The sequence below is a fragment of the Tachysurus fulvidraco genome, chromosome 6 (genome assembly GCF_022655615.1).
Source record: "Tachysurus fulvidraco isolate hzauxx_2018 chromosome 6, HZAU_PFXX_2.0, whole genome shotgun sequence".
NCBI classification, from domain to species: Eukaryota; Metazoa; Chordata; class Actinopteri; order Siluriformes; family Bagridae; genus Tachysurus; species Tachysurus fulvidraco.
This window is the reverse complement of record NC_062523.1, coordinates 22,038,011-22,059,352: the sequence shown is the minus strand read 5'-3', so window position 1 is coordinate 22,059,352 and position 21,342 is coordinate 22,038,011. Positions and strand designations below refer to the sequence as shown.

The following is a 21,342-nucleotide window of genomic DNA, read 5'->3' as shown; positions in this document are numbered from 1 at the left end:
TGCCTTTTTTGCATAGCTAAAGATGATATACAGAATGCTGGATGCATTTTATTAATTGTGGGAAGAAAAAAAAACAATGGTAAAAACAATATTATAGACCAAATGGATGAAAGTGAAAATAAAATAATAATCATTATCAATTATTAGAGATGGGTGGGCACGGTGGCTTAGTGGTCAGCACGTTTGCCTCACAACTCCAGGGTTGGGGGTTTGATTCCCACCTCCGCCTTGTGTGTGTGGAGTTTGCATGTTCTCCCCGTGCCTCGGGGGTTTCCTCCGGGTACTCCGGTTTCCTCCCCCGGTCCAAAGACATGCATGGTAGGTTGATTGGCATCTCTGGAAAAATTGTCCGTAGTGTGTGATTGCGTGAGCGAATGAGAGTGTGTATGCCCTGCAATGGGTTGGCACTCCGTCCAGGGTGTATCCTGCCTTGATGCCCGATGATGCCTGAGATTGGCCCGTGACCCGAGATAGTTCGGATAAGCGGTAGAAAATGAGTGAATAAATGAATTATTAGAGATGCCACTGTGCTGATACTAGCAAAAACTAGCTTAGGGAATAAAATGAACAAATTAGATCTGACCCTTTAACAAATCTAATCATTTGTATATTATTGTTAGGCTTGATTTTATTGTATTTATATTTAATGCTTTAATATAGTTCCAATGTAAGTATAACATAATAATTTTGTATAAACATCATTTTAAATAAGCTCATTGATTAGTTATTTGTATCTGCTGAAAGCCCAGGTTTTGGTATCAGTATCAGTCAAGAAAAAGTGAAAGTTATTCATTGTAATGGAAAAATATTTATTAAAGGAGAAAGTAAAATGCTTGGTTAGATGTAAGCTTTAAAAGAATTGAGAAGTTTTATAAGGTGTACTTATAGAATAAAAATAAAGAATGTGTTTAAATCAAAATAGAAATTCTAATTGGTGTAAATAATATTGATATGGAAGAGTTTCATATAAGGAACAGAAGGTAATAGAAAATGATGGAAAATTTATTGGAAGAAATGTTTCATGACACCAATAGACCTTTAGCTCCTGCCTACCCTAATACTTAAAAATAGTTAACATATGACTTGTTCTCTTTAGTAGTTACCTGTAGGTGATTCTACACTCTGGGTAAACAGAATCCTGTGTAATGTTCAAGTCCTTGTTTGACTTTTCCCACTGCTCATACTTTACCTGGGGTTAATAGTTCTGGCTATTCCTCATCTCCTGGCTATTCATCATCAGATATTTCACACTGTACAACACTAAACCCTGCATTCGGTTTTTTAATTGTATATTTGTGGCACCGACAACCATGATTAGATTAAATACAGCATGTGACCACTTTAAATATGTAAAACCTTCTTTAAATTTGTCACACCAGGCGTTATAAAGGTACCCGTTAAGTCAGTTCCTTGAATATTTGTTTGTTTCTGACCACCATACAGTTTGCTGAACAGACTTTCTGACTAGCTGTAAGAAATAAAACTGTCTCCTTTTCAATCCAATTGATTTCCCACCACCATTTATTTACAAAACAAGCAGGTTTTCGGTGACTGCACGGAGCACATGATATCAGATACGTGCTGTTCAATTTCCAATTGGGTGTCTGTTGCTAAGCAACTAGCCGTAACATTCTAACACCACGTTTCACGTTTGGCGTGTGTGTGTGCATATTTGGCACCATGGTGCGGGGTTAAAAAAAGCAAAAGCTGTGCTAATCCTACTTCAGAGCAGAGTTTCATAACCCTGGACAAAAGGCAGGACTAACTTCTCTGTGTCTAAAACTTTTTTCTACCTGGGTTAAAAGCATGGTTAGCACGACGATAGCCCGTGGGATCATAACCCTTTTGCGAAAAATGAATCAGTAAATATCACAGCCACCGTTTGCAGTATATACATTATGAATTCATCTCTGTGTCTTTAGCCAAAACATATCGTACAGCTTCGATCACTCGGCTCTCTAATCCATCAGATAAATTTGACGTCCCTTTAACGGCACTTTCATCAGTCAGAAACTGTATCCCTGTTCTCATTACTGGAGTGCCTGAGCTCCTTCTCACAATCCTTCACTGCTTTAAAGCTAATCTTGGAGATTAGACAAAATACAATACAAAACAGAGGAATCATGTGTTTTCTGTTTCCAGCTAACCACTGCTGGAGATGTTGCTGAGCAGAAATCAGTGCTACAGATAAAGATTTAGGGAGATAAAAAGCTTACTATCATAGGAATTATAATTGCTACAGTATACTATGGTGCTGTGGAATTCTGGATGCTGATTGGTTGCACAGAGTTTGCTAAATGTTCTATACCAGCACATGGATTAATAAATGAAGTTACATTTACTGTGAAGAGATGTTTATTTAGCATTTTAGGAAGGAGTCTCCAGTGTCAGAGAATTGCTGTGGTATACCAAGAAATATCAAAGACATTGGAGTGTTTCTATACTAGCATTCTTCTCTATGTTTTATTCCATGCTTACTCAAGTTTTTCAAATTAAAAGAAAATGATTGACATTTTACTTTTAACGTACTTTAATGGTCTAACACACTTCTGCACTTTCGCCACTTTTTACCTTTGGTCATGCAACACATCTGCTGACATCTGCACACAGGGACTTACTATACTAACTGTTACTATAGACATCCAAATAATCTGCTATAATATGCAAATTGGACATTGCACACATTTGCTCAGTCACCTCTAACTGTGTACTTGCACTTTGTTAGCTGTTATGTCACTACCTGTGCACCTTGGTCCATATTAATGGTATTTCCTTCTTTTGTATAGAATGAATTTGGAAGAATGACAATAAAGCGTGCGATAGGTTATGTTCATTCTATTGATACTATTGTATAATTAACATAACTGCAAAATCAATTCCTCTTCTTCATCACATATACAGTATATACTGTATATAAAAATTCCACATAGCGAGCAAGTGCACTGATAATTATTGCATTTTATTATTATAAAATAATACTATTTATAACTCAGAAAGCGAAAACAGGCAGTATATTGCAGCCATCAAGGATTTAACATCTTTTTCTGTTCAAATCTTTACCTCTACTGTCATTAAACGCTCTCTCAGGCATCATTCATGCCCAAGTGTTGAGACTCCCAGCATAGCCAGTCGCCTAGACGTATTAATTGGCACCCACTCACTGCTAGGAGGAAGAGTGTGTGCCTCGCTGTCCATTGCGTCGACACGCCTGGGCTACATAGGCTATTATTTATCTAATATCCCCCAGGAGCTTGGCGTGTCTTATGGGCTAAGACAGCAGCACAACACCCCTGAACCAGGATGACTCATCCCGACCAGCTGAGAAAAGTATTTATAGGATATGCATCCTCATCAGACAAATTACAGATCGGTGATTCATCCCGGGTGCTAATGGCTATTCTCTTTGAGAGCTGCTGGACTTGAGTAAGTGAGAGAAAATTAAATGAATGGCTTCACTGTTGTTAGTTATGAGCGCTGATGGAGAAAAATGTTAATGCTAAAAGCTTGACAAGAAAACAATAGATTGTATAATAGTAAATTGTATAAGAACAGATTTATTAGATTCTATATGGGGAACACTTTTTAGTGCATTGTAGTTTATTAAAAAACTGGTCACATCTGGTTTCCGGGATCTACCCACTATCACCCTCCAGTGTCACCCAAATGAAGATGGGTTCCCTTTTGAGTCTGGTTCCTCCCAAGGTTTCTTCCTCTTCCATCTAAGCGAGTTTTTCCTTTCCACAGTTACCTCAGACACCTCAGGCGGATGAATGGGGATGAATACAAACACATATAAATATAAGTCTAATACCAATCTATATGTACTATAATTTTTATGATCTACAGTATAAAGCTGCTCTGAGTCAATGTCCATTGTTAAAAGCCCTATACAAATAAAATCTAATTGAATTGTATTGAATTGAATTGAATTGAATTGAATCAATCCATCCATCCATCCATCCATCCATCCATCCATCCATCCATCCATCCATCCATCCATCCATCCTCTGTATCATTTAACCTAGACAGGGTCACTGGGAATCTGCAGTCTATCCAAGAGGACTGAGGGCACAGGGGGACATTCTGGATGAGGCACAATCACACACACACACACACACACACACACACACACACACACACACACACACACACACACACACACACACACACACACACACACACACACACACACACACACACACACACACACACACACACACCAGACACACTGTGTGTTCTAAACTCATAATTTAGAGATTCCAATCAGTCTACAAAGCCTGTCTTTGTACTGGGGAAGGGAACTGGTGTACTTCTGGGAAACCCTCGAAGCACAGGAGGGTCATACACACTCCACACACAGACAGGAGAACTGAACCCTCCTCCCTTATTATGTTAGGTTTTCATGGCAAGTTTTGAATTTCATCTACATATGATATTAACGCTATCATATAAACCCACATGTATATACTGTACATCTGTAAGTGGCACGTCAACTGGCACAGACTCACAATATACAATGAAACCATTTTCTATATTAATGATATTAATGTGCTAGTCATTCTTACTTACAGCAAATGAAAACAATGTGTATGTGTTATGATGTTGCCTAGAATTACATTTTACTTAGATTTTCTCTGTTATCATGTATAAGCAATGTCCATTTCTGGCCTGTTAATGGGCAAAAAAAAAAAAATCCTTGCCTGTGCTGTAATTTGTCATTTGTTCATCCTCTGATGAATGTTGGTTTAACTGCGGTTATAAAACAAGGTGAATTTCAGCCATGCAATTATTCTTCTCTTGTTCTACTCCCATTTGTTGTTGTGAAGCGTGAAATGATTGCACATAGGGGCTGTGCTTGGCTCTGAGTGAGTGAGAGGGAGACACCTGTCTGGGGTAATAACTCAGCTTAGCTCAACCAGACCTGCACAGTGCTTAAGCCAAACCACACAGTGCTAATGAGGGGAGTCGGAGATACTCGTGTCTACTGTGAGATCACATTTCAATTCACATTTAACTCAACCTCAAATTGTTCTATTCTCCAACAATATCACACACTCGTAGAAGATTATTATTAGACCCAGGAATTGATGTTTTTTTTTTCTTGCTTCATTGTACTTCCTCTGATTTTAAAATGTTATGATAAAAAAATGATATTAGTCAGTAATAAACCAATGATATGACTGTGGGGCAGTGGTGACTCGAGCAGTTAAGGCTCTGGGTTGTTGATTGGAGTGTTCAAGCCCCAGTATTGACAAGCTGCTTCTGTTGGGCCCTTGAGCAAGGCCCTGAACCCTTTCTGCTCCAGGGTTGCTGCATCATGTCTGACCCCAACTTCTAAAGTTGGGATATAAGAATTTCACTGTAATGTAGATGTTATATTCTAACCCTTTTTACCAGTACACTGGAATTCCCCTCCACCAGCAGAACAAATACAAACTCTTAAAGATCTAAATGTCTACATTCATCTATTAACCACCATTGTAGAGTGTGACAAGGGAAGAAAATCCATTGCTGAACATGAGCACAAGCACAACAGGAACATGGCCTCTGGGAAAAAAGCGCATGTGTTCAGCTGTTTAGTGTTAAATCCTTGGTTAGTCTGACTATTTTACACGCAAAGTCCTTAATCAATATTACGCCCTTGCATCCTGCCCTAAATAACCATGTCATGGTACATTTTCAAAAAGCTTTTCTCTCTGTTCTCTAAGTTGCTTCTCTAAGCTTGCCCAATCCAACATGTTTATCTCAGCATGTTCACATTGCTATTCCTTCAGTCCAGCTGAGATGCGATAAGCCCATCTTCCATCAACGCAGTCAATAGCATGTAGCGGAGAAGCCACCAAGTACACTGGGTAGCTTGTTGTTGTTACATAGCAATACAATGCGGCTAATGAACACTAAGTGTGTGGTTGAGTCATTTTTTTTTTTAAATTTTGTTTGTTTATTGCAAATACGTATCACAAAAATCTTTCAAAATTAAGGACCAACAGTTATGCTTTTTTTTTGCGCAAATGTTCTGTATTGTAATGTAATGTACTGTTTACGTTTCATTACATTTCTAATTTAGAGTACTGTATTTGCACCAGGTCACTGCAGACATTACTGTATATGCACTTTACTAAGATTTACACAGCCTTTTGTTCTCACAGCAGTTCAGTATTTACAGTTTACACTTTTTATAGAAAAGAAGCATATATTTTCACATCTACATTACAGCACAGTGAAATTCCTTCTTCACATATCCCAACTTGAAGGTTAAGGTCAGAGGGCAGGGTTAGCCATGATATGGTGCCCCTGGAGTAAAGAGGGTTGTAGGCCTTGCTCAAGGGCCCAGCAGTGGCAGCTTGGCAATACTGGGGCTTGAACTTGAGCTTGATCCTCCAATCAACAACCCAGAGTCTTAATCGCTTGAGCCATCACTGCCCCATTATACTACTAAAGAGCTCAATAAACATCGATCACATGCTTTTCATTGTAGATAAACCATTAAATAAACTTGCAAGCACATAACAAAAAACTTGAAACTCAATTTTGCAACACCTTTACGATTTTTGACTGATATTTTAGAAAGCATTGAGACATACAGTACATACATTTTAAATAGTTCATATACAATATACAATGAACTCTTACAATGAATTTCTCATTAAATGCGTTCAAAACACCATGGGTTAGGGTTGTTTTTTATTTTAAAGCATTTATATCATGTCAGATTTATAGTACTGACTTTGTAGTACTCCATCTTTATTATAAATAGCAGCAAATAGGTTCCAGGGCACACTTTACAGATCAAGCCCCTGCTGTCAGCCACCAATTTCAATTTCAAAGCTGCCTCGCACTTCTAACGCCTCGTGAAGCTGGTCTTGAAGTCGCAGCCAGATGTTTTGTAAGAAATATTGTTCACCTGTTTGAACAACTCACAGAGCATTCCTGAATAGAACTTTTGAACTCCAGTCTTTAGTGAGACAAAAACAGACACCAAAAGCCTGACAGAAAGGTTTCTATTCCTACATTCTGAAATTTACAAAAGATCACGTAGAAGCAGGCTTAGTACAAGTCATTTATCTAGTTCCAAATATATGAAACTAATATCTTTGATCATTTTTAACCAAATGAGGATGTAATCAAGTTGAATATAATTTAAAATTGATTCGCTGTTCAAAGATTTGATGACATCTAATGTGATGCTCGGAGAATATAAAGGTCCCTAAGTGACTATTGCGGGTGGAAGAAGCAATGTGTTATACATCAGAGCAAGCTAAGGGTCATACTGCAGAGAGAGAGAAAGAAAGAGAGAGAGAGAGAGAGAGAGAGAGAGAGAGAGAGAGAGAGAGAGAGAGAGAGAGAGAGAGGGAAAGAGTGAGAGAGGAGAAACAGGCTGAGCAGATGGAAAAGTTCTGCACAGAGGAATGCTTGGAGCCAGAAGGAATCGAGGCTCCATCGAACCCAGTAAACTAGTGCAGGGAAGGGGGAAAAAACTGCCACGTTGAACGCCTTCTCCATAAAGCAATAACAGATTTGAAAGCAAAATCAGGTCATGTAAAAGGGAATACAACCATTTGGACTATTTTCCAGCCTGTTTCCTTGTAACCGATTTATAGTTCAATTTTTTTTTGTCAGTTTACAATTTAAACATGCAAAATGAAATGCAGATTTTAGCTGCTTTACACACAGTTTGCTCAATTAAATCTGAAATTTGCTTCATCGTAATGAAACAACAATTGAAGTCAAAACATGCACGGAGGTTTAATAGCTAGCCATGAACTTGTTTTACTGTAATATACAGATTTTCACAAATAGGTTTCGTACAATAATAGATGTACCAGATGTCCTGAGGTAAAAGACTATAAAACTACTTTAAATATCATGCATTAATCATAGAAAGGCGCTTTGAACGTTGAACAAGATTCAGTACAAACCTTTGTGTGCTTTGACATGTTCTTGTTTTGGTTTTTGACTCTGTTATGTCATCGGTTTGTTACCAGCTATTTTCATCTGTGTAGTGTTAACCCCGCAGTTACTTTGCACACTATATACATACAGTACACACTATGTTTCTTTTTCCATTTGACAATCATGTCACTGTAAGGGTTTTGTTTCTTTTAGGGAATTGTTCCTATTACCACCTTTTTTGATTATGGATTATCCCTGTTTGGATTCATTATGCTGATCTTGGCTTTAGAAATTGACCAGAATATTTTTTCATTTTCATTTTTAAGTTGCTGTTTTCTTTCCAATCCAACATGTTTAACTCAGCATGTACACACTGCTAGACCTTCACTCCTGCTGAGATGCCATAATCCCATTTTTCATCAGCACAGTCATTAACATGTAGCGGAGAAAATCAACCTGTAATAAAATTGAAGTGATGTAGAACATGTTGGAAAGCTTAGTAGCTAGGCCTGAACTTGAGTTACTGCAAAATGCAGACGCCCAAAAAAGTTTCATATTGGAGATCTTTCGTATAGTAACAGATGTATCAGGTGTCTCGAGCAGGGCCAAAATATACTGTATATCAATCCTGAATGCATTAATCATACACTGAAGAGGTCTTTGAAGGTTGAATAAGTTTGAAGAATGTTGCACACATACAGTATACTTCCACTGTGAACAAGTTACCAGAGTCTGTCTTCACTGGCTGCTACTAGACATTTAAAAAAAATATTTGTACATCTTTCACCACAATGTTTGCATAGAACTACTCACTGTTGTGCCTTATAGACAATGCTATTGCGTAACAGTGGTGCAATGTGGTGGCTCAAGTGGTTAAGGCTCTTGGTTGTTGGTCAGAGGATTGGGGTTCAAGCTGCCACTGTTGTCCCCTTGAGCAAGACTGTTAACCCTTACAACTCCAGGGGTCCTGATATAACAGTGGGCCAGTGGTGGCTCAAACAGTTAAGACTCTGGATTGTTGGTTGGGGTTTACGCCCCAGGACTGACAGGCTACAACTTTTTGGCCCTTAAGCAAAGCCCTTAACACTCACTACTCCAGGGTTGCGAACCTCCAACCTCCTTTTAAAGGTCTATTCAAACATAGGTTCTTAACTTACATGGGCTGACATTTTAATCTGTACAGTCTTCAGTTCAATGTCTGTTGCTTAACTGCTAAAAATTAGTTGAGGGGGTGAGGGGTACTTTCTTATGACACTCTTGTCTATCTATCTATCTATCTATCTATCTATCTATCTATCTGATATGATAGTGTTTTGCAGTATGAAGGTGTTTGAAGAGACTAGAATTTGCAGGCACAAAAACAGTAGAACGGCATCGAAGCATCATGTGATGGAGCCTTGGCATTTAACTAGCTAATGGCAGCCATCTGCTTTGAAAATTGTGGCGTCAAGTGTTTTTCATGAAATACTAGTGATTAGCATTGACCTACACTGTAAGTCCTGATCCATATGTGGAGTCCATTTGCACTCTGCACAACTGTGAATGAAACCTTATTATCAGCCAGACACCCGGCCTCGCTTTCAGAGCCGAATGAAGCTAATGAGCTCTTCACTGGCTCACAACCTGTCTTCACAAATAAATCACTTTCTCTCTGTCTCCACACATCTCCATTAATGTCCCCTAGCATCACTACTGTTCCACAGAGCAAACTGTCGGTGGAACAAAAACGCTGGAGTGGTTTGTTTTTTTCTCTCTGCCTCTGAAAAACTGTCAAGTGAGCTGCTTTTTTAAGGGCACAAAACAAAAAAAGTCATTTATAACAAAGGATTGTCTGGGCAATGGATTAATCAGAGTTGTCAGTGTGCAATAGTTTTGTTTTGTTTTTCAGATTAAGATGATTGCAGTGACACATTAGCACAGTGCTGGGATTTAAAGACTAAGACTTTCAGTAAAATAAAAGTGCCATTTTTTTGAAGTCATCAAGCATTAAACAATTATCTTTTGGTATCTAAGCTTTGTCACATTATGGAGTTGCAATATTTATGTCAGATTAAAAACAAAAACAAAAAACAGCCCAATGAAACAGTTAAATAATTCACTGTAGGATGGACTTATGTAAGTAAATGTTCAGAAGATTTTACTATAATTAAAGCTTTATACAATTTAGTTGTGCTACTCTGCTACAGTTGCACAGTGTACAACTGTAGCACAAGTAATTTATTGTGTATATATGCTAAAAGCATACTTCATGCACATGACAATAAACTAAACGTGAGTATTCTTTAAAAGTCATCATCAGCACCTTTAAGGAAATATCAGAAATGTCAGTAAGACTACAGGCTTAGAGGAAGGTTAATTCATGCTCATGAGCCTAATGGACTGTAGGCTTACATGTATTTGAGGACAAATATTGAAAGGCACTAAGCTGAAGGTCTCACTATTCAGTGGTAGCACTGAGCATAAGAACTGGAAGTAAAAGAGGCTTTTGGAAGCAGTGCTCAGAATTGTAAATGCAATAGCTCTCATGTTGAAAAATAAATAAATAAATCAAACAGAGCACTTTGAAAGGGCTTGGGTTTGAGTGAAAGAAAACTCAGTGAAATTGAAATAAGGTCCCTGTAGCTAATGACAAATGGAACATCAAAAGCTTCTATTGATGCTGGTCAAAGGCTGTCACAAGCTTAGGTCACATTCTTTTTCCGCACCTCATATCGATGTGTGGTCAGTGCAATTTGAGCTTAAAATAAGCTGTACTTACCACCACAGGCCTTCCCGTCATATGTTGCACAAACCCAGTCATGGCATTCACACCGTGGTCCGTAATACATCCCCGGCTCACTGACTCGGCAAATACAGACCCCGCACACACACTCTCCCCTCCCGCTGCAAATCAGGCCATCGGGCGTCCGGCATCTTCTCTGCGAAGCGTCGCTTGAGAGTTTACATTTTCCCCCCACCTGCCTGTAACACACATAAGCATTCATTCACCTCTCTGACCTTTGGCCTTCCAGCAATAAGAAAGAGGGGTCAACAGGGGTGAAACTGTTTGACCTAAAATGTCAAATTTATATTGTCTGTGTGTACCATATGGGTGTTTTTATCACTGCTATTTACCATGCTATTCTTTTAATACTAACTCATTCACTGGGACTTATACAGAGGACTTACTGCATTATATAATACATCCCTTAATGAAATATTTTGTCTACTAACCGATAGGCTGTTTATTTAAAATTGATGGAAGGGGTCTCTAGTGTCAGCACTTTTTAACAGGGAAAGTTTCTTCAGTACAGAGGACATTGTGTCTTGTTTTTAACAAGACACAAATTTAACACCATTCACTGTAACTATCTAAATCACTTATTGCATTGCTATTGGGTTATTTTTCACGATGACAACAGAAACTGAAAGAATATAAATTATTACACCCACACACTATGATATGGAGATATGGAGTCTAAGTTCCTGTCAGGAAGAAAGCTGTATTCCCAAGTTGTGAAAGTATCTACTGAAAAAAGTGTTATTTTTTTAAGCTATTCCTCAGACAAGGCTTATTTTTTTACTACTCTGTACTGCTACTATCTAGTTGGTCACAACATACTGTACTAAAGGAATGGAGATGTAGCTCACTCTAAGCTTATTTAAATTATATACTGAATTTTACAGATAGACAAAAATTGTTAAACCATTGGCATCTCACAAAGGAATGTCCTCACCACACATTTTTCTTTTTCCCTTCGAAGCACACATTGGGGAAAAAAAAGTCTTTGAAACCATTTCTAGCTTTTTATGTGTTTAAGATAATTTTTATGTGTTTAAGGTCTGTAACTTGGTGGTCTATGACATTTATAATGAAATATAAAAGAAACCATAAAGACATAGATTCTATAATAGAAACCATCTGAGATTGTTTTTCAGCAATCATAATTATTTTATTTTAACATGGATGTTTTCAGGATTCTCAAACCAATGAAACCAGTTTTAAACCAGTGAATGCAAGCAAATAAGCTTAGATTAGAGCTTTCTTTAAAATTCCATAATAAGTATGTGTATAATTGATACTCAAAATGCTGCAAGATATAAAACAGACTTTTAGGGGAATTGGGGAAATATTGCAAATTAGTCCAAAAATACTGAAACTCACCACTGAGTTGGCCTTAATTCACGTGCCTTTCTGAGCCAAAAGAATTTAAATCAAAACATAATATTTACATGAATCATTATGCCAGGTTTTATTTTGTCTTACATTATCAGGAAGAAAAAGAAAAAAATATATGTGAAGTGATAGAACAAGAGAAGGTCTTAGTATTTATACTAGAGGCAATATTTGGTCACGTTTCTAACATTGAATCTACACAAGTCCAACAATGCATCTCAAGCATGATTTCAAATCATGTGTGTCCATTATAGGAGCTGTGACTTTAGTACCAGTGCACACCTGTTGTGAATAAACTGATGGAAATAATTCACTGCATTCCATCCTGCCTTTATCCAGCATGTTTATGGCATGCTTATCTGCCTTCTCTAAAGTTGTAGAGCAAAGCACAATTTCCCACATAGTTCATAAATGAGCTATTGTTAGTTTTCTAGTGATTATGCTACTAAATAATCATGCAAGAAAAGAAAAAACCTAAAAAAAACCTAAACTAAACCACAACAACAACAAAAAATTATATGTACCATCTGTACAAGACTGGATCAAATCCAAATGTGGAATATTGCCAGACCACAAAGAAAGTGCTTATAATAGTATTATTCAAGTTAATATCCTTTCATTGCTACATTTGAGTATACCACAGAGACAAAATTTGATCCTTGTGGGGAGTAAATGCACAAACTACAGTCGATAAAATATATCACAAAAGTGCAGAACTTTTAAACTGAACCTAACCACGTCAACGGTTTGTAAGAAGTATAAAATACAGAAGAATGACATATAAAAACACTTATGGTATGAGGTATGGCTTCCAGTATGCTGTGAAATGTGCTACATTTTCCACTGTAGCTTCCACAAAAGCTTGAAGAACTCTAAGCTGATGAGAGCAAAACAAAGCTCATTAACTTACCCCAGTGATTGTAGTAAACTTTCTTCAATGACTAACAGCAAAATCAGAAAGAAAGAAACAAAGATGGAGTTCACCAGAGCCTCTGGATTCATGTTTAGATCCCCACAAGAAATCTGAAGTAAAATGCCTTCAGGAATTTCCACTTTCCCGTAGAGGTAGAGCGGGCTGTCCAAAACTGCCTCCAACTGAGGCCAATAGCGCTCTCCATGCAAGTGCCTTTGATTAGATATGACTTGTTGCAGAAGCCAGGAGGTGGACTCAGAGCTATGCAGCTATGTGTTAAAATCTAACAAACTAAAATATAGGCACAACTGCTACTATTTAAGACAATTATGTATAGGAATAGTTAATAAAAAAAACTTTTTCTTTATACTTTTACTTTATACTTTACTTTGTTCCTTTTCACTTTATCATAATAGCAGCCAGTGATATTTTTTTTTATGTTTGTTACAAATTTCTGTGCACTGCAGATGGGGTTTAAAGGGACAATTAATAAAAGAAAGGACACCACACAACAAAACACATAATAATACAATGATAGCTGAATGTCGCCTATGATTCATGATAACCTTCAGAATAACATTTCTGGGAAAATCCAGAAACCACCAACCAAGAACTGCAAAATAAGATAGTAAAATCTCTACAGCTTTAAGTTCTCTGTTTCACAAAATGGTTATTAAAACAAAGCAGAGTAATTGTAACACGTGTCTCATCTTAGTTTTTGGTTTTCTAGCTAAGTTGGATAAATAAGGCTTAAGAAGAGCTGTCTGTGATATTTCTTACTAAATAGGTTGGTTTTAAATGACAAAATGTAACCAAGGTAGCAGCCTAATTTGAACCACCATGACCCTTTGTCCTGCAAGTTTCTTATCTGAATGCTTGCTGAATGAAAATAAAAATCTTCCCCGCCTTTTCTGTATACCACATGATCCTGGTCTTAATGCATTTCTCTTGTCTCACCAAGATATACAGTATATGTGTGTGCCACACGCTACTCAGAGGTGGTTCCACTTTGGAAGGCCACCTTCCAGAGAATCAAGATTCGCCCTTTGTCTTTAAACTAATGGCGGATCTGTGTCGGCTTTTGCAGGTGAAACACCTCCAGATATCTGTCTACCATTCACAGATGGAAGGATTAGTGGAGCCATTTAACCAGATGCTGAAGAGGATGCTAAAGAAGATGGTGGATGAGGAAGGGTGGAACTGGCCCTCGTCCTTCCTTATGTCCTGGTCGCCATCCGAAAAACACACCAAGCCTCCACGGGCTTCATCCCTGTCAAGCTGCTGTTCAGATGACATCTCCTGGGAATCGTGGATAGAGCAGCCTTCCCCCTTCCATTCTGTCATGGACTTTGTTTAAGAGATGCAAGACTGCAGTTACCACAGGTAACCTCCATTGTTTGAGAGCACATGGAGGCCAAACAGCGGGACATTCTTGCCAAAGTGGCAGGGCCCCAAACTATACCATGTCTTAAAAAGTGGTTTCCTCCTGTGCCTGGGATGTCTGCCCTTGCCTGTCTTGCCACAGATCCCCAAGAGTGTGCCCTGGTGCAGAGTGGGCCTGATCTCACTCCAAACCTGCAACAGGACCTGACAGAACTTATGGACTATTTTGATGATGTGTTCTCGTCCACCCCCTGGCATACCCACGTTGTGCAACATGAGATCAGAACCGCTCCTGAGACTGTGCCATAGATGAAGAACTGGCTAAAATGCTCCAGGATGGCATCATCGTAGAGTCCGTCAGTCCATGGTCCAGCTGCATTGTTGTTGTCCCCAAGCCGGATGGAACTTCTGAAGGCTCAAACAGGTGTCGCACTTCAATAGCTACACCTAGTGGCCATTGACAGTACCAGGTCCTCCCATTCAGCCTCCATGGGGCACCCGTGACTTTCCAGAGGCTGATGGACATTGTCTTGCACCTCTGGTTCGCAGCTGCCTCCGTTGACAATATAGTTATCCACTCTGCCACCTGGGGTTGACCAAGGGCCAGCTTCGGTGCAGTGTATGGAGAGTGCCGAAGAAAACTTCCTCCACTTGAAAGAAGCACTCGTCATTTACCCTGTCCTGAGCCTTCCCTTTATTATCCACTTGTCTTGGACACAGGACTCTGTGTGGACCCATTCATCTCAAGAAAGCTCACGCCTACCAAGCAGAACTACACCATGGTGGAACAAGAGGCACTGGTGAATAAATGGGCAATCGAGGAACTAAGGTACTACCTTGTGCCAGTTCACCCTAGTTACAGATCACATGCCCCTCCAGTAGATGGCCCTGGGCAAAGAACACCAATGCACTGGTAATTTGGTGGTTCCTTTCTCTCCAGGATCCTTTTTCTCTTTTCAGGTCAAGCACCGAGCCAGGACCCAGCACAGTAACACTGACAGCCTATCCCACGGCTACACCATCTGAACCCGCCGACTGCTAGGGCCCGGGACTCCTAGCTAGGGCCCGGGACTCCTAGCTAGGGCCCGGGACACCTAGCTATCTGTGACAGCAGAGTGTTGCAGTAGTCCAGTTTTGGAAATAATAAGAGACTGAACAAGTATCTGAGCAGTCTGTGTTGAAAATGGCAGAATCATACTGATGTTGTAAAGTAGACACCGACATGAGCATGATCACATTAGCAACATGTGCGGAAAAGGACAGTTGATTGTTCATGGGTATCCCAAAGTTGTGAGCCATGAGGAGAGGGGAGAGCAGATATTTGTGTAGAGATATTCCAAGGTCCTGACTTGGGAATGAATCTCCTGGGATGATCACCAGTTCGGTTTTGCTGGTATTGAAGTTCCGCTGATGAGCCATCATCCACGCTGATATGTCCACCCGACATGCTTAGATCCGAGCAGAAGCCGTGTTATCTGAGGAAGGGAAGGAACATACAGTATAAGTTGTGTGTCATCAGCATAGCAGTGATAAGAGAACCCATGTGATGAAATAAGTTCACCAAGAGAGTGAGAATACAGGAAGACAAGGAGAAGGCCAAGTACTGAGCCATGTGGGACACCATTGGAGAGCCTGTGTGGAGCAGATGTTCTGTGAAATGGTCTGGAGCATACAGTAGTGGTAGGAATTTGGATCCAATGGGAAAGTTCAAGCAGCAAAAGCACACATGCAACCTCAGAACCAGAATGAGCCCACAGAACACAGGGCCCAGTGCCATTTCAGGACCTCAGACAGGGATGAACTCTTCTGTTCATTTAATTTCCATTTTATTAATTGATAAACATAAGCTATTTTTTTAAAGCATCTATACTTTATAACTTTTTTATTACACCTGCCTGAAACTTTTGCAGAGTACTACACACACATGCAATATACAAATGACATATATTTTATTTATTCAATTTAAATGTTGAGTTCAGATGACTTAAAAAACAGGATGCAATACACTGAACCTAAATGTCATGACAAAAGATTTCAGAAGTCATTTAACATATTATTTTTTACCTACTGAATGACTGAAGCCCCATGGATAGTACGTATAGCCCAATCTATGGCCCAATGAATGCCCAAGAAAATCCTGCTCGAGTTCAGTTTGACACACTGCTAATGATTTTATGCCAAATACAACCACTGTTTGCTTTAGCATCAATTATGCTAAATAAATTACCAAGGGCTAATGGGTTGTCTTTCTCTTGGTGCTATATGTCATCCATTCATTCATTAATCTGCAGTAACCACTTTACCCTGGTCAGAGTTGCAGTGAATCCAGAGCCAATCCCAGGAACACTGAATATGGTAAAGTAATACAGCACTTTGAATATATTGTCAGTACTTAGGGAGCGTTGTGTTGTGTCATGTGTCTCATTAATACTCACCTGTTTGTTACAGTTTGTTACAGTTTGTTACCAGTTACAGAATCCTCGACTTTTGTATGTCGGTTCATATATCATGAATTTATGTTCCCTGTCTATTTCTTTTGTTAATATATATATATATTAACTGCGAGACAGTTATTTTATCCTTGGTGTCTTACTTGTTTAATTGCAAAAATATAGCAATTTGTGACTTTATCAGTCATCAGAGAATCACAGCCTTTATGAACAGACTGGATTTAATCATGTTTTATTGCTGTGAAGCCCAAATTGAAATTGTGTGTAATTTTGAAACATAATCATTTATGTTATTCATGTTTGTTAACAATACTTTTCAAGTAAGTTAAATCCATTCAATATCACGATTATAACCAAACTTAAATATTTTATTAAGCTCCAAAACAAAAGATCGGAGTTGTGTTTTATTTGCTAAATCTGATTTTCTTTCTTTTAAATCAAATTGTGCATGTGCATATAGCTAAATCTGGAAGCATATGTTTACTTCTTAGACTAGCCTGTTATGAACCAGGGTTCCTTTTAACTGTACAATAATTTTTATAGACCTGTTCATAACAGAATCCATCTAGTCAACTATTATGCTCATTATATTGTACCCTGGTTATTTATTCGCGCCCTAAAGCGTTTATGGCATCTTTTTCAACTTTCCAATGACCAAACACATCATTATGCAAATGTGTGCAAATGATGTTATCAAGGTTTGTATGAAATCCTTTACATTCAAATGACCAGACAAATGAAATAAGAACAATAAGAATAAGAACCTTATAAGAAGAAATTATAAAACCTCAGATCTATGCTTCAAGGACCCTCTAGGGATCTGCGTGCCCTATTATTGTTATTATTATTATAATTATTATTATTATTTTTTAAATATGAACAGTAATATAATTCCGATGTTATAATGCGAATAGCTTTGTATCTGTAGTTTAATGTACGTTTCATGTCTGAGGTACTGAGTTGGCTTGCATTAGGGCCTGTGTGCTGTGAGCTCGCGCTGGCTCTGAGGTTGCGCGCGTGTTGTTGCTGCTGCAGTAGCTGGAGCTCGAGCTCACACACGGCACCGCGACAGTTCGCGCGCATGGAAGCGGCGTCACGTTAAACCAGCACCGGCGGACCGTCCGTAAGTGTCTCCTTTCTGTTAACCGTCTCTAGCGTTTTCGCGTTACTGCTTAACCGAATTCAAGGGCGTGATGGCGGGGCTTCATTAGGGGTTTATTTACGTGCCTGTACCAGGAAGTAAGCAGCGGCTACACACAGACTAGGCCTCCGTTCGTAAATAACCATCTAAACCGCAGGATTAAACACGTTTTTATCACCGATTTGATGGATTTCTGACTCGTTTTCGCCGCAAGTCGAATTCGAAATATCTATGCCTGCTTTGTATTTTCTTGGTTTCTACGAAATACGGCTTTAAAGATGGATCTGTGGATGAAGCCCCCTGCTCCCCTGTTGCTATAGTAACCGTGCGGAAGCAGATGTTCAGTGCAGATTGTCATCCGTACATCTCATCACTGCTAGTGCATTTAATTACGTTACGTTTGAGGTCAGAAATGACTCGGATGACTTGCATCTAGTTGCAATGAGTTGATAGTTGATCAGAAATCCCTTGATATTGTTCGAAACTAAAACTACAGCTGTTTCCTCATCATTCTATTTCATCCTGAGTTGTTGTAACATCTTGTAGTATGTTTGTGCAGAAGTACAGAACAAAACGCACATTTGGACACCACTATTTATGGCGATATTGTTATTGGCAAAAATCCACTTGTATCATATCAGGTATCATAAGAATTTCTGTCATTTGTTTGTCATTCTTATGTTGTTTCTGTGCAAATATTGAACCAGGGCCTATGCACCAGAGATGAATGGATCGTGATTGTTGCATCTGTCTGTATCAGAGATCGAAACTTTAGTTGATATTAGTGAGACTGGTCCAAAACTGACTCTCTGTAAGCTTCTGCTGCTTATGCAGAACATCTGTGGCCTCCTACTGTATAAGACAGGTTATGTCTGATCTCTATGTGCGATTTTGGTGATACGTTTGCTATAAAAAAAACATTCAAACCTCTTCAGCTTCAATTCTTAGTTGAGTCATTTAAAGTTCAGCGGTGACAACCCTGTTACAATTAACCGGATGAAACAAAAATAGAGTTGACTTTTTTGCGTACATTGAAATAGAGATTTGGTGTTTCAAGTGAGTCTCATTCACTATCTGATCCAACATTTCCCTTTGTGATTTTTCTGTGGTAAATTATCAATGGTGTCACTGTTGCTTACAGTACAGATTTCATCATGCTATTACATATACAAATAACTAATAAACTATGGCGGCATGCAGCACTGAGGCACCAACAGTGTTACTCTGCTCTCAATTAGATACTGGAGTTTAATTACAGTATTAAACTTGAGTTGATGTGAGTCCAGCTTCTATGATTGGTCAGCAGAGTCTGATGTGGTGACCTGATAATATGATATGATATGATCCTGAAATATGAGAAGAAATTTACTTGCTTTTAAGACCATGATCATCTTTAAATATACTGTATAAAAGTCTGGGCTCCAAGTTCTTGTATTTTGACAGGTTTCATTACAGATTATATTACTGACAACACCTTGAGTGAAAAATAAGAATACGTTTCTTAATGACAGTGTGCACTCATGTTGCATGGACTCCACAGGTTTCTGTCTGCAAACCATTACGATCAGTTTTTTTTTTGGTTAAATCCTTCCAAGTGTTGTCTGAAAATCTGACATTTTGCATAAGTGCGGAATCTTAAATCTTTAATATTTAAAAATATTAAAAAATATAAAAAAAATGTAGAAAATTAGGCTTATTTGCAATTTTAATTAAAAAAATCCAAGATTTCCTGGGATCTCAGTAGTCTCAGACTTTTAGACCTCACTGTATTTAAGACAATTCCCATCTTTAAAAATCCCCCTCAGCTTTAATAATTCCAGTTGGCTGTGGTTCGGTTAACCATGGATTGCTTTACATACTGAAAACAATTTTAGGCTTGTTTGGGAGACTAGTGGATACCCACAGCCATCATTAAAATGCCCAGTGATTGCTTGTGTTGAAAAGGTCCTTTCTCAAAATGTGAAAGTAATTGTGGTCCTCCACATCCCACTCCCACATTACAGCACTTACACCCTATAATTTTGTTTTCAGTTGTCCTCAAACCTTTACCAGCATATGCTAAGTGTAGCAATTACAGACGATTTGCAAATTGCTTTTGAATATATAAAGCTTTTTTGAGTAGGTTGGACTTAAATTTCAACACTCTTTTCAGTACTTTTTATTTTTTATTTATTTATTTATATTTTTTATTTTTTTAAAAGCATGAAATGAATGAATTAAAATGAAACAGACATTGAAATGTCTTTTAAATTTTATTTTTTTTTAATTTATCAAGGCAATTGCTATTTATATTTGAACTCTCAACATCTGGCAGATTTGTGGATACAAATCATTGTGTATTCCAAATAGTATCCTGTGTTAACATGACATTTGAGTGTAAAGCATTAGTATTGCTTTTATTTTCTCGTTTCTTTACTGTTACATGACCAGGTGAATTCCTGAGTATTTTAAGTTTTAAAGCCTGACACTGACATTCCTTATTCTCATAAAAAAAAATCATATTTATCTCTTTTATTTGCTTTATACAGTAGTAGTTACTAGATATCATCTATATTTAGAGGAATAAGAATTCAAAGACCACATAAAAAGTCTCTCCCGGATTTTTCCCCCTAAATTTTACAGTGCAACTGGTGGAGTTTTTGTGCTTTTTGAATTGAATTGAAATTGCAAGCACAGATTTTTCTTCCTTTAAACTCCTAAGACACACATGAAATTACTTTCTCTGATCGCTGTACTCGTGCTCATCGTAAATCAAAGGCAAATCTGCTGTCATTTTGAGAAAAATTTGTGTAAACACAAAATTGCTCAATTGTAAAGTCAAACATTGTGGAGTTCGTTTGATTTTGTGATTATTTATTATGCAATCGCAAAATCAGGAAATATGGTTAAATTCAGATGTAAACATAGTAGATGAAGAGAATTAAGCATTCGGTTTTGAATGAATCGATAAAATTGAATCAAAATGGATTTGAAGTCTTATTTTTGTTCGTTTTGACAGACAAAACTTCCACGGTGTGCCGTATTCAGCGTAAAGTCTACAAGTGATATCAGTATTTATGCATATGCAGAATCTAATTATACACACACATGTAGTTTATTCTCATAAATTAGTCTTGTGTAGAGGTATCAAGAAAGAGATGGTGTTCCATCTTTAAACACGAGCCTTTTACTTAAAGGCATAGATAATGCTGCCTGAAGACAAAAAAAAGTTTTTTTTTTTTTTAAATGTAATTTGTTGTAACATAAAAAAAGAGACTATTTAAAAAGTTAAAACGAATAATGCAATAATATATGAATAAGAAGCCTGTAAGCATTAAAGTAAACATCGTATAGGACTGTAGTGTACTGCTATTATACTGTCTTGCTAACCGAATAATCTTAGTTGTAGTTCTCACAGTAATCACTG

The 21,342-nt window shown here is 38.1% G+C and overlaps 2 protein-coding genes across 5 annotated transcripts in view; one reads left to right on the top strand and one right to left on the bottom strand.

Moving 5' to 3' along the window:
* The window catches only part of itgbl1 (integrin, beta-like 1), a 53,871-nt gene extending 40,704 nt beyond the window's left edge, over window positions 1-13,167 (bottom strand). The window contains 4 exon segments of the mRNA XM_027165986.2: window positions 10,652-10,854; window positions 12,960-13,109; window positions 13,111-13,146; window positions 13,148-13,167. Coding sequence (XP_027021787.2) covers window positions 10,652-10,854; window positions 12,960-13,109; window positions 13,111-13,146; window positions 13,148-13,167 — 409 coding nt within the window.
* Window positions 13,168-17,761: 4,594 nt separating this feature from the next.
* The window catches only part of nalcn (sodium leak channel, non-selective), an 89,653-nt gene continuing 86,072 nt past the window's right edge, over window positions 17,762-21,342 (top strand). For 2 of the 4 annotated variants that reach the window (XM_027166018.2, XM_047814940.1), the window contains exon 1: window positions 17,787-17,918. The gene's annotated coding sequence lies outside the window, so the exon portion shown is untranslated. Of the gene's footprint in view, window positions 17,919-21,342 lie in introns of all 4 variants that reach the window. The other 2 variants (XM_027166020.2, XM_027166022.2) reach the window with 2 other exon arrangements.